Source organism: Saccopteryx leptura, chromosome 1 (genome assembly GCF_036850995.1).
Source record: "Saccopteryx leptura isolate mSacLep1 chromosome 1, mSacLep1_pri_phased_curated, whole genome shotgun sequence".
In the NCBI taxonomy this organism is placed as follows: Eukaryota; Metazoa; Chordata; class Mammalia; order Chiroptera; family Emballonuridae; genus Saccopteryx; species Saccopteryx leptura.
The window spans coordinates 86,172,985-86,187,699 of NC_089503.1; the positions used below are offsets into that span (position 1 = coordinate 86,172,985).

Here is a 14,715-nt window from a genome sequence, read left to right on the forward strand (position 1 = left end):
CAGTAAGACCAAGTGGAGATTTATAGCCAAGGAGCCGGTTAAGGGTGTTGTAGATGGAAAATCACTAAGAGAAGACAGCAAGGGTAGGAGGATTCTTGGTAAAGGCAGGCCAAGAACTTGTTCATCAGAGGTGGGGGATGAGGAGTTTGATCTGATTCCCAGGCTGGGGAGTCTCTCTAAATCGACTTGTCAGTGTTCTTGCTAAAACAGGCCTATATAGGCCCAGAGAGGAAGGGGAGCCTAACTTACAGGCCTAGTCAGGAAGAGGGCACAGAGGAGCCTGACTCAAGGTTGGTCAGAGAGAGCCATTGTCAGGTCCTATTGCTTGAATTACACGCAAGGGTCCAGATATTGGACTTGAGCCCACAGGAGATAACCATAAATGAAGTGTACAGTGAATTCATAAAATACGTTTTCCTATTGGTACAAACTTCTGTGGAAGTGTTGTCAGAGGTGGTCGGAGTAGCTCTGAGAGGCAGGATTTTTTGTGATGCTGCAACGTCAGATTGACCTATTTTTAATTGTATTTAACAAACTTAAATAGCGCTTAAATGCCAGATTCTGCTATAAACCTTTTGTAAATATTAACATCATTTTTAAAATAACTCTGTCGGTGGTTATGCCATTGTCACTCACTTTTTACAGATGAGGAGATGGGCCCACAGGAGTGAGATAATTTGCCCCAGGTCACGTCAGTGGCAGGACTGGGGTTTCAAGCCTGGCAGCTGCCTCCAGAGTCTGCATCTTCTGTCCATCTGTTAGGTGGCATCCCAGGCTTTTGCCTCCCCAGGGTTACTTCTCAACATTCTGGACTTCTCTTTATTCTTCAGGAATAAAGAAGAATTCATCTTTCAGATTCAGCCACACTCCAGACTTTGTTCAGATAGAAGTCAGGATTGAAGAGTATGCTTAATTGTAGGTCTCCTGTAAATCACAAATTATTTGTAAACAACTTTTCCGGTGGCCTTTCCCCTTACAAGAGGATCAACCCCAGTAGATTACTGATAAAAGTATATTCTGTACCAGCTTCACAGTCTCAGTAGAATAACACCAATGACCCTTTCCAATCAAAGTTCTGCGGCCTTCCACCCCACGCCCCCCACGAGCAACCTCAGTAGCATTCTCTCTCTCTCCTTTTTAAAAATATTGTTCCATTTATAGAAAATGAATGGTTAGCCTTTGTCAAAGGCTTTGGGAAGTTGGCTTCCAGATAATACATTGCTGGAACCAAAACTTTCTTAAAAGATCCCCTTGGAGCAGAGCTCATGAGTTCCTGTAATATCTCTTTAGTAGTCTCTTTAAATTCGGCTAGTATTTGTCAAGCTGGTATTTTAAAAGGCTCTGGTATATAGAGTATTAACATCAAAGTTACATAATATTACATGTGGAAACTCAAGTATTTCATGGTACCTTCAATTTATGACTTTTAAACTTTTAATTACAGATCTGTCTATGGCAGTTCAGAAATTTTCCCAGTCACTGCAAGATTTCCAGTTTGAATGTATTGGCGATGCTGAAACAGATGATGAAATTAGTATTGGTAAGTACTAGGTAATACCCTAAAGAATGACTTTAAAAGTCCTACTTAAGATACTGATTTCATTGAAATCAAATGAATTCACAAATATAACTGACTTTGATAAAGTCAGTCAAATAAATTCTGACTTTCATAATGATAAAGGGCGATTTTTGATTACTGTGGAAGAAGAGAATATTATAAATTGTTTTAAAATTGAGTTTGGTTTCTCTATAAGGAAATTTCGTAATCATTCTGTAATTAAACTCAGCCCTTTGAGAATATGTGTATACCAATGTTGGTCGCTGCCTCAAAGTAAATCATTCAAACTTATGCACACTGGACATCTATTATTAAATATACAAAGTACTAATATCTATTATTAAATATACAAGAATTCTTTTTTAACTCAGTACAAATTTTCTCTTTTTACATGAGTATTTATTTAGACAGGGAAAGAATCATCAGTCATGAGGTAATAAACCAGTATTGTCACAGGACACAGAGCATTCCTGGGGGTCAGGAGACTTTGCCCAGTAATTTAGCAATCTGACCGTGGGGAAGGCATGCCCCTTCCTGAGTCACACGGTTTCATTTCCCATAAAGTGAATAGGTTGGGTTATGTGATCACTGAAGTTTTATCTGTGTCTGAGTTCACTGTTTGAGGATTGGATTCATGTAGCATTCTTTCTCCCACATTGTAACAATCCCTCTCTGCATGCCAGTTTGTAGATATAGGGTCCATTTCTAGACTAGATTAGAGACATGGCACATAATCAGAAGACTGTATAAAATGTGAGTGCATTTTAGAGAATAATGCTAAGTGTGCTCCCTTTCCGGGTATAAAAATAGAGTATCTCAGGTATCTGGAACAGTGACTCCCAAGCTTTTATGTGCACTGAAGCACTGGGAGAGCTTTATGAAATGCAGTTCTGTCAGACGGTCTCAGGTGTAGTGTGCAGTTCTGCATTTCCAACAGGCTTGAAAGTGATGTTGACCCTGCCGGCTGGTGGGCCACACTTGGAATAGCAGAGATTTATGACCCATGACATATCTCTCCTCAGTCACAGTCTTCTCTTTCCTCTGCCGTTTTGTCCATAGTTTTCTCAGTTATATGCATTTTATTATTTTATTTTTTATTTTACAGAGACAGAGAGTCAGAGAGAGGGATAGACAGGGACAAACAGACAGGAACAGAGAGAGATGAGAAGCATCAATCATCAGTTATTCGTTGCAGCACCTTAGTTGTTCATTGATTGCTTTCTTTTTTTTTTAATTTATTTATTAAATTTAATGCAGTGACATTGATAAATCAGGGTACATATGTTGAGAGAAAACATCTCTAGATTATTTTGACATTTGATTGTGCTGTATACCCCTCCCCCAAAGTTAAATTGTCTTCTGTCACCTTCTATCTGGTTTTCTTTGTGCCCCTCCCCTCCCCCAACTCCTCTCTCCTTCTTCGCCCCCTCCCCCCTCCCCCCACCCCCCACCCCTGTTGCCATCACATTCTTGTTCATGTCTCTGAGTCTCATTTTTATGTCCCTTCTAAGTATGGATTCATATAGTTCTTAGTTTTTTTTCTGATTTACTTATTTCACTCCGTATAATGTTATCAAGGTTCATCCATGTTATTGTAAATGATCCGATGGCATCATTTCTTATGGCTGAGTAGTATTCCATAGTATATATGTACCAAAGCTTTTTAATCCACTCATCCTCTGACGGACGCTTGGGCTGTTGCCAGATCTTCGCTATTGTGAACGATGCTGCCACAAACATGGGGGTGCATTTCTCCTTTTGGAGCCGTTCTATGGTGTCCTTGGGGTATATTCCTAAAAGTGGGATAGCTGGGTCAAAAGGCAGTTCGATTTTCAGTTTTTTGAGGAATCTCCATACTGTTTTCCACAGTGGCTGCACCAGTCTGCATTCCCACCAGCAGTGCAGGAGGGTTCCCTTTTCTCCACATCCTCGCCAGCACTTATTCTGTGTTGTTTTGTTGATGAGTGCCATTCTGACTGGTGTGAGGTGATATCTCATTGTGGTTTTAATTTGCATTTCTCTAATGATTAGTGATGTTGAGCATTTTTTCATATGCCTATTGGCCATCTGTATGTCCTCTTTGGAGAAGTGTCTATTCATCTCTTTTGCCCATTTTTGGATTGGATTGTTTGTCTTCCTGGTGTTGAGTTTTACAAGTTCTTTATAAATTTTGGTTATTAACCCCTTATCAGACATATTGTCAAATATGTTCTCTCATTGTGTAGTTTGTCTTTTTATTCTGTTCTTGTTGTCTTTAGCTGTGCAAAAGCTTTTTAGTTTGATATAGTCCCATCTGTTTATCCTGTCTTTTATTTCACTTCCCCGTGGAGATAAATCAGTAAATATATTGCTCCGAGAGATGTCAGAGAGCTTACTGGCTATGTTTTCTTCTAAGATGCTTATAGTTTCACGGCCTACATTGAAGTCTTTTATCCATTTTGAGTTTATTTTTGTGAGTGGTGTAAGCTGGTGATCTAGTTTCATTTTTTTGCAGGTAGCTGTCCAATTTTCCCAACACCATTTGTTAAAGAGGCTGTCTTTACTCCATTGTATTTCCTTACCTCCTTTGTCAAATATCAGTTGTCCATAGAACTGTGGGTTTATTTCTGGGTTCTCTGTTCTGTTCCATTGATCTATATGCCTGTTCTTATGCCAGTACCAGGCTGTTTTGAGTACAATGGCCTTGTAGTATAACTTGATATCAGGAAGTGTGATACCTCCCACTTTATTCTTCTTTTTTAAGATTGCTGAGGCTATTCGTGTTCTTTTTTGGTTCCATATAAATTTTTGGAATATGTGTTCTATATCTTTCAAGTATGTCATTGGTATTTTAGTTGGTATTGCATTGAATTTATAGATTGCTTTGGGTAATATAGACATTTTAATGATGTTTATTCTTCCTAACCATGAGCACGGTATATGCTTCCACTTGTTTGTATCTTCCTTGATTTCTTTAATCAATGCTTTGTAATTTTCCAAGTACAAGTCTTTAGTCTCCTTGGTTAAGTTTACTCCTAGGTACTTTATTTTTTTGGTTGTAATTGTGAAGGGGATTGTTTCCTTAATTTCTCTTTCTGACTGTTCATTGTTGGTGTATAAAAATGCCTCTGATTTCTGAGTATTGATTTTATATCCTGCCACTTTGCTGAATTCATTTATCAGGTCCAGTAGCTTCTTGACTGAGACTTTAGGGTTTTCTATATACAATATCATATCATCTGCAAATAATGATAGTTCTACTTCTTCTTTTCCAACTTGAATGCCTTTTATTTCTTCTTCTTGTCTGATTGCTGTGGCTAGAACATCCAGGACTATGTTAAATAAGAGTGGTGAAAGGGGGCACCCCTGCCTTGTTCCTGATCTTAAGGGTATTGCTTTTAATTTTTTCCCATTGAGTATGATGTTGGCTGTGGGTTTGTCATAGATGGTTTTTATCATGTTGAGGTATGTTCCCTGTATTCCCACTTTGCTGAGAGTTTTGATCATGAATGGGTGCTGGATTTTATCAAATGCTTTTTCTGCATCTATTGAAATTATCATATGGTTTTTCTCCTTCTTTTTGTTTATGTGATGAATCACATTGATTGATTTACGAATATTGTACCAGCCTTGCCTCCCCAGAATAAATCCCACTTGATCATGGTGTATGATTTTTTCCATATATTGCTGGATCCGGTTTGCTAATATTTTGTTGAGGATTTTAGCATCTATATTTATCAGAGATATTGGCCTATAATTTTCTTTCTTTGTGTTGTCTTTGCCTGGTTTTGGAATCAGAATTATGCTCGCCTCATAAAAGGAGCTTGGAAGTCTTCCTTCTTCTTGAATTTTTTGAAATAGTTTGAGAAGGATAGGAGTTAGTTCTTCTTTGAATATTTGGTAGAATTCCGTTGTGAAGCCATCAGGCCCCGGACTTTTCTTTGTTGGGAGTTTTTTGATTAACTGTTTTGATCTCATTTGGTGTAATCGGTCTGTTTAGGTTTTCTGATTCTTCCAGATTGATTTTTGGAAGATTGTATGTTTCAAGGAATTTGTCCATTTCATCTAGGTTGTCTAGTTTTTTGGCATACAGTTTTTTCATAGTATTTTCTTACAATATTTTGTATTTCTGTTGTGTCAGTTGTTATTTCTCCTCTCTCATTTCTAATTTTATTTATTTGAGTCCTCTCTCTCTTTTTCTTGGTGAGTCTAGTTAAAGGTTCATCAATCTTTTTACCTTTTCAAAGAACCAGCTCCTAGTTTCATTGATCCTCTGTATTGTTTCTTTAGCCTCTATGTCATTTATTTCTGCTCTGACCTTTATTATTTCCTTCCTTCTACTACATTTGGGCTTTACTTGCTGTACTTTTTCTAATTCTTTTAGATGCAGGGTTAAGTTGTTTGTTTAAGCTTTTTCTAGCTTCTGAAAGTGTGCCTGTAGTGCTATGAACTTCCCTCTCAGCACTGCTTTTGCTGTGTCCCATAAATTTTGAGTTTTTGTATGCTCATTATCATTCGTTTCTAGGAATTTTTTTTCTTTCTTCTTTGATCTCATTCTTAATCCATTCATTATTTAACACCTTGCTATTTAGTTTCCATGTGTTTGAGAATTTTTGAGCTTTTCTGTTATGATTCATTTCTAGTTTCATGCCGTTGTGATCAGAGAAAGTGCTTGATATGATTTCAGTCTTCTTAAATTTGTTGAGAGCACTTTTGTGGCCTAACATGTGGTCTATCCTAGAGAATGTACCATGAGCACTTGAAAAGAATGTATATTCTGCTGCTTTAGGGTGAAAGGTTCTGAAAATATCTATTAAATTGAGTTGATCTAGTGTTTCCAATAAGTCTGCTGTTTCTTTGTTAATTTTCTTTCTTGAGGATCTATCTAATGATGTTAGTGGGGTATTGAAATCCCCTACTATTATAGTATTGCTGTTGATCTCGCCCTTGAAATCCATCAAAGTCTGCTTTATATATTTGGGTGCTCCTATATTAGGTGCATAGATATTTATAATAGTTATATCTTCCTGTTGGATTACTCCCTTTATCATTATGTAGTGGCTTTCTTTATCTCTTAGTATATCCTTTGTTTTAAAGTCCAATTTGTCTGATATAATTATTGCTACCCCAGCTTTTTTTTCATTTCCGTTTGCATGAAATGTTTTTTTCCATCCTTTTACCTTCAATCTATGTGTATCTTTTGTTCTTAGGTGTGTCTCTTGTAGACAGCATATGTATGGGTCCTGTTTTCTTATTCACGCAGCTACCCTATGTCTTTTGATTGGGTCATTTAATCCATTTACATTTATGGTTATTATTGATATATAGTTGTTTATTGCCATTTTCTTCTTTAAAGGTGTATTCCTTTTTTGCTATATTCTTTTCCCACTTTGATCTGTTTACAACAGGCCCCTTAACATTTCCTGCAGCATTGGTTTAGTTGTAATGAATTCCTTGAGTTGTTTTTTGTCTGGGAAGCTTTTTATTTCTCTTTTGATTTTAAACGATAGCCTTGCTGGATAAAGTAGTCTTGGTTGTAGGTTCTTGTTCTGCATTACTTTGAATATTTCTTGCCATTCCCTTCTGTTCTCAAGTGTTTCTGTTGAGAAGTCGTATGTCATCCTGATGGTGGCTCCTTTGTAGGTGATAACTTTTTTTTCTCTTGCAGCTTTTAATGTTTTCTCTTTATCGCTTAGCTTTGGTATTTTAATTATGATGTGTCTTGGTGTAGGTTTCTTTGGGTTTCTCTTTAATGGAGTCCTCTGTGCTTCTTGGACTTGTGAGAGTTTCTCTTACATTAATTTAGGGAAGTTTTCAGCTATGATATGATTAAACAAAGTCTCTATCCCTTGTTCTTTTTCTTCTTCTTCAGGAACCCCTATGATGCAGATGTTATTTCTCTTCATGTTGTCACAGAGCTCTCTAAGAGTTTCCTCTGACTTTTTGAGTCTCTTTTCTCTTTTCTTCTCTGCTTTCATGCCTTCATTCCAGTTGTCCTCCAACTCGCTGATTCGATCCTCAGCTCTATCTATCCTGTTTTTAATTCCTTTCATTGTGGTCTTTATTTCTGATATTGTATTTGTCATCTCCAACTGATTCTTTTTTATACTTGCTATTTCTTTATTTAGGTGTTCATAATGACTATCCATTGTTGTTCTAAGATCCCTAAGCATCCTTACAATCATTATTTTGAACTCCGCATCTGGAAGTTTGATTATTTCCATATCACTCAGTTCATCTCCTGAAGGTGTCTCTTGTGGTTTCATTTGGATTGCACTTCTTTGTCTTCTCATTATCTGTTTTTGGGTGTTTTATTTGTAGAGTTGGTTGAGTCTAGGCTTGGTGTTGTCTGCCTCCAGTTTTCAGTTGTGTTATTTCTAGGTCTTCTTGGGTTGGTATCAGCTGTTATCTGTTATCCACTTTTGGATTTGGGCAGCTTTGAGGTCTTGATTTGTTTCTTTTCTTAACAGGTGATAGTCTTGTTTACTGGTCTCAGCAGGGGTCTTCCTTGAAACTGTATCCGGGAATGTGATGGGTGTAACCTGAGACTCTGCAGGCCTCTTTAGCCAGCTAATCTCACTGGGGGCAGGGTGTTTTCTTAGCTTCAGTAGAGGAAGGTGTATCTCAGATCTCCATGGAGACCTGAGTTACTGCCCCTCCTCCCCACTTCTTGTTTTCAGCTGTGTCTTGTTGCACTGATTGGAGCTGCCTAGATTCCGGAGATCTCTGATCTGGAAGCAGTTCAGCTCTGTTTTGTGAAAGGTTCAGTCCCACCCCCAAATATGGTCACCTCCAGCACTGATGAGTCAGCTTTTTTAGGTCGTCTCTTTCATTCCTTAGCCCCTCACAGTCTGTCCCTCTCTCTTTCCTTTCCACTTGGGAGATAAGCTGGTCTTTTCAACACACCTCGCTCCCTGGTCACCAGGCAAGTGGCTGTGAGCAGTAGTTTCTGCTCTTTTCCCTTGTGTGAGATCCCCTCTGGGCTCTCAGCCTCAACCCCCCCTCTGTTCCTGTAAGCCGGGGAGATTCAGGCTATCTCTACCAGGTTTGTTGTGGCTTATTCTTTGCTCCTTGGTTTTTGAGAGCTGTTCTTGCAGTTCAGAGTTGGTTTTTCATGCTGATTTTTCCTAAATTGATTTGTATTCCAGTTTGGTGATGAGAGCTGGGTGTCTGCACGTCTGCCTACTCCGCTGCCATCTTTTTCCTGCTCCATTGATTGCTTTCTCATATGTGCCCTGACCATGGGCCTACAGCAGACCGAGTAACTCCTTGCTCCAGCCAGCGATCTTGGGTCCAAGCTGGTGAGCTTAGCTCAAACCAGATGATCCCGCACTGAAGAAGGCGACCTTGGGGTCTTGAACCTGGGTCCTTCCGCATCCCAGTCTGATGCTCTATCCACTGCGTCACCGCCTGGTCAGGCAGTTATATGCATTTTAAAATAGTTTATTTTTAGTATTTTTATAAATCTAAGTAGCAGGCCCAAACCTAGCTTTGCAGGGAAGGGCAATGCTATCTCCCCAAAAGAAAGACTAAAGAGTCGATGAGCTGAACGAGTTCTGATTCATTGTGTGACTTTAGCTCGCTCACATTTATGAGCATTTTTTCCTGGAGAAACCATTGAGTAGAGTCCAGAGTCCTTAGACAAGCTGTTTCTGCGTGTGGGATCTGCATTATGCGTACATCATTATGGTCAAGTTGGCAGTCTTTCGGGGGTTGTGCCAGGTGCTCACTTTATTAGCTGAGTGTTAGTTCCTCTGAGTGGGGTGTGAAGGTGGCTGGTGTCTTGGGGTCAAAAATGGCTTCTTCTGTTCTGTTCTCAAATGAAAGGTGGATGAGTCATGCCTGTCACGCGGCCGAGGGGTCATTAGGGAGCCTCTAGGAAGAAGGCAGAGGACTATCACAGGGGCTTCAAACAGCAGGACTTCTTCCTCTTTCCAAGATGAAAGGGAGAGGACATCAGTGATCATGTACCCCTGACATTTGGAACACTAGCTGTCATTTTGTATGCTACTTTTTGACATTTATCATAATGTCTGTCCCCCAGTGCAGGCTTTGTAACACACACCCAGCCAGACAAAAGCTAGATTACTAAAATATTAATATATTAGCATTATTATTTAGAAAAAAGAAAGAATACCTACATACTCACATAGCTGCAATTATTTTGACTTAGTAATGAAAGCTGTAAATTCCAAGAAGGCAGAGGTCAGATATCTTTTTTTTTTAAAAGTTATATTTAGTGTCTGACCTATGACATAATCTCTGTTAAATTATTGAATATATGATAATTTTTGTTATAAAATTTTTTCCACTAATGTGTATATTTTTAAAATAGAATTATATATATAGTTTTCTTATAAAGAGTATTATAGCAAATACTTCTGAGTTTTTATAGATATAATTTTTAATAATTTCATGGCTTTAAAATAATCCCATCAGATTCATATACATGACTTTATGAGCTCTATAGTTCATTCAGGTTACTTCTAATTGGTTTTTTGTTATCAACAGTATAGTAAACATACTTCTCTAAATTTCCATGGTGCTTCTTACTTAAAATACCTTCTTGAAGTCACACGTAGTAACTTGCAGAGTTAGGATTTGTAGTCTTGCTGTGTCATGTGGCCGTCCAGGCAGATGTCAGCTGATTTCCCAGGTCTGTTTGTTTCTTTTCACTTTGGCTAAATGGGCATTGCTGTTGCGGCTCTTGCAGATTAGATTGAAAAAGTGTGAATTTGATCAATAGGTAAAGGCTTATTATATGCAATGAATATTAAATTAAATTATAATGCTTAACAGGTTTTGAGGAGTTAGATCAAGGTGAATACTCTATAGGGTGGGTGTAATATTGTTTCCTACACTTATATCAGGAGACTTACTTAGCTTCTATTACAGGGAATCTGATATAAACACCAATGCTTTGTTAGGAAAACCTAATTTAGAATCAACATGTGTATAAACATAAATTAGTCAGAAAAACTTAGAGTTAACATATTTATAAACATAAATTATTTCTGAAACAACTAATGTAAGAACATAGATATGTTCCTATATTCTCACCATCTAATACTCTTTATCCTTGTCCCGAGCCCCAACTGCAGTCTATACAGTTAAAAGTAATGATGTTGTAATAAGGACAAAGTAGACTTAGGAGGATATGGCAAGCTGCTATACCAAGGACAGGCATCCAGGAACCTGTCCCTGAGACAGTGGAGGAGGCTGGTGTGGGTGGAGTGCAAGAACCATCCTTACCCACCTCTGTCACACTCAGCTCAGCGTGGGAAGGTACGGAGTCTCAGCTGTCTCTAAAATAGCTTGCGGAAGCCCCAGCTTCAGCCGCTGCTTTATTCCTCTGATTTAATAGAGAGGAATGAAGTAGGGACAGCTATGACTCTTAGCTTGTGTAATAGCCACAACTCTCTCTGCCAGAGTTGTCTTGAGACTTAACCAAGGATGTAACCCCTAAAAGAGATGACTTACCAGAAAAGGCTTATTTTAATTTTTTATAAGTGAGCAATGTCAGTGTAAAATAACTTGTAAAATCAGGATGTTTGCAGATTTTCTGTAAGTTGTGGTGGTGGGAATGGGGGAGAGGGCAGTGGGCAGATGAGTAAGGAGTCTGCTTTCGATGTGCTTACAGTGAGACAGGGTGGAAAATAGATTTTGAACACAGTCAGGTAAAGAAGATGCTGTTTCTATATCAATATAATTACCTAAGTAGTGGAAGCTGTTCCAGGATTTTTTTTTTTTATTCTTTTATTTATTTTTTTACTTACAGGCCTGTGTTTGGTCTGTAAATTGACCCCACTCTTCAGCTGTCCCCTTCTGCTCCCACCCTCCCACCTTTTTGGCTTTGTGTGGCTGGCTTCTCTGTTTGTTTGTTTTGGTATCAGTGAGATGTTGCTGGCTTGGAAGGAAGCAAAATGGGAATTGTGGTCTGAGTCGCAGGGGGAATTCCTGTGGCTCCCAGAGCAGGTTCGTTTCCAGAAATAAAAGTCCCAAGCAAGACAGCATCCCACACTCTCCTTTTAGCATCCTCCTTTCCATTCAAGAGCAGAAGAGGTCCCTGCTCCTCCCTTTCTAAGGATGAGTGAGCTGCAGGTGAGCTTTTGATGGCTCTCTTGTATCTGCCCACTGCAGCGCTGGCCTGGTGGGAAGCAGCTTATTGAGTCCATCCAACCTAACTTCCCCGGCTGCTCTAACTGCCCACCTTGTGTACTGCTCCAGTTTTCAGAACTGAGTAAAGGCATTGAGTTAGGAGTAAGTTAGGAGTTGAGTAGCTGGATACTTGGGGCTTGAAAATGTGTGAAGAGGAAAGGGATTATAAACTAGTATAAGATTCAACCCTCCTCAAATAATTATATGTGTAGACTAGATACAAAATGTACCATTGTTTCTAAAATCGCACAGTGATATGTATATAAATGCAAAAATATACTATTCACTGTATCAGTCCTGGTACATGTACATGAATGGAAATCAGGTGCCAACGTGAGTCAGTGCCTAGCCTTAAAACCTAGTAAAAAATTAAAGGCTATCTCCATAAAAAGTTAAATCCTAATTTTTGAAAACATTTTACCATCATACATTTAAACAAGTAGAAGCCCAAAGATACTACTGTGAATCTGCCTATGTGACAAGTTGTTTTGCTAGGTTAATTTAGCACAGAGAGTATAAGATAACAAAAGGCTGTAAATCTTAATGTATTAATTCAAAATTTATGTCCACACCAGAGTTGGGGTATGCAAGTTACTATGTTTTGTTCCTGTATTTAGTGCCTATAATTTGAAATTACTTTTAATCAGTCCTAAAAAAAAGTCTATATTAAAAAAATACGATATTATCAAGCTTAACTAGTGCCAATATAAATGTTAGTCATTGATAAGAGGCAGAGCTTGTTCATTCTGCATAATCTTGGAAACCATTGGAAAGTCTAATTATAGTTGTGCGTAAACAATTTGTGTGGTGGCCTGTGTTAACTCTTATGAAAGTCTTGGACAATGTGAACCTTGCACTCAAGAGATTAAACATTTACCAAGAAGGAGAGTCAGCTTGCTAGTAAATATTTTAGGTGGGGACTTCATTCCTTTAGACACACCTAAACAGAAAATTCCTGTGGTAGAGACAGACAACACACAACCACTTGTCAGCTAAGGTTATGGCTCCCAACACTGAGTGGAGAAATGAGGCCATCAATTAGGTAATTCAGATCAAAATATATTTTGCAATAATTGCTCAGATATTTTTGACATAACTCATATATTTCTATTCAAGTATTTACTCCATTTGTATGCAGATAGATATACAGACATTGTAATACTGATGATTGATGCTTAATAGTTCTAAAAATGAAGAGCATGTTACATCCTAGAAAACACTTTTATATGGAAATCTATATACAAATTGTATGTTTACAGATTGATAGACAGTAAGTTGAACCCAATCCAAGTTTTGAATACTGTGTTGTCTGAAATATACTCGATAGTTTAGATTTTTTTCTGTTCTGTCTTTGGGAGAATATGTTGAGAGGTGAGACTCCAGGAGACCAATTTAAAATAGTCACAGGAACTTTATTGTTTATTCCTGAGTAGGCAGAGCTTTGCCCAGGTGCAAATATTTGGTGTTTGATCATCTCTCCAAAGCTGGGTGTGTGTTAGTGTGATACACTAAAGTGACTTGACCATGAGCCTGAACTCATCTTGGTATACTGACCAAATGTGATCACTGATGCTTGCTTAGAAGGTGTGAAGTAGAAAACATTTTTTAAGGGAGTAGTAGAAACATTTCCTTTGTTTCCTGTTAGAGAAATTACTGTAGGAAAATGCATAAACCTTATGCCAAATAAATCCATTCACTCTGAGGATGCATGTGTTGATCCAACAAAAAGTTATTGTTTGATCCCGTTTCCCAGGTGATCAGTTAGGAATATAGCCTAGCATGGCAGGTATGACAGGTTGCTTCATCTGTTTTGAAGGGATTCCTATAGATTATAAAGACACTTGGAGAGATAGTAACCTGTGTTTCAGGTTTAAAAAAAATAACTGGCATATTTATAAACTTAGGAAATACACTTAAAAGATCATAAATGAATTTAGCTAAAAAACCCTATTTTCTTCAACTTAAACTAATAAAATTCAACTGTCAACTACTAAGCTATTAAATTTTGAAATGCTTCCGTAAAGATTTTCTTCAGAATTTAGTTTTGAGCTACAAATACTCATCCATACAGGTTACTGCTAATGTTGTCTAATGATAGTGTGATGTATTAGGTGGTGTGTGGCCTTGATCTCTTCTTGAGCATTTCTTTGGACAAAGTTTGCAAATGAGAGACAACACCATTACCAACCACAACTGGAGTCTTCAAAGAGAAACCTGTGATTTTTATTAAATTCTAGGAAACATATTACCTTCTCATGTGCTGAATCAAAAGAAAATCTATCAGTTATTACAGGCCTTCATTGCAACCCACTTAAATGTGGTTATATAAATCAGGAAGTCCTCTTAAAGTAGAACCATTCCAAATGCCTAAGTTGTTTGTACAAATAACATTTTCTTTTGAACTCTGTAGAGAAAGCATATTTTACTTTTTAATGACTCTCAGTAGGACAATTCAATTACTGTTTTCCATTTTTTCCACCCTTATTTTTGCACCCACACAGAAACCACCCACAATTAAGAATCGGAACAGCTGGGAAAGTTGCATATTTCAGGTGGAGTTCTTCTCTAAAACTCATGTCACTTATGAGATGTTTTCATTATATTAGCTATGTCCTTTAAATAACATAAATTGATATAATTAGAAATTCAAAGGCTTAGATTTTTTTTTTTAATTTTAGGTTCTGAAAAGCAAAATGAAACTTATGCCACATGCCTCAGAGAAAAAAAAATTGTCTTAACTTATTAACATATGACAATCCCCTGAAGCCCCTTAATTTCTTTTGTGGTTTCTCCTGGTGAACAGAGTAGCTTAGTCTTCTTCACAGAGAACTCAGCCTCTTTTCTCCTCCAGCACATTTTATGCTCTTCAAGGGTAGAAAGTTTTATTCCCATTTCTTTTCCTGCATAATAATTTAGAGCTTTCTCGGTAGCAGAGGCTTAGTAAATATTTGTTGTATTGATAGTCCCCCTGTAAAGCCTTGGAAACCTTTATATATTGATCGAAACAAATCACCTTAAGG

The 14,715-nt window shown here is 37.8% G+C and overlaps 1 protein-coding gene across 1 annotated transcript in view; it reads left to right on the top strand.

Annotated features, from left to right (window-relative positions):
* ARHGAP42 (Rho GTPase activating protein 42) overlaps positions 1 to 14,715 on the top strand; it is a 283,181-nt gene that overhangs the window by 67,822 nt on the left and 200,644 nt on the right. The window contains exon 2 of the mRNA XM_066371165.1: positions 1,445 to 1,540. Coding sequence (XP_066227262.1) covers positions 1,445 to 1,540 — 96 coding nt within the window. The remainder of the gene's footprint in view (positions 1 to 1,444; positions 1,541 to 14,715) is intronic.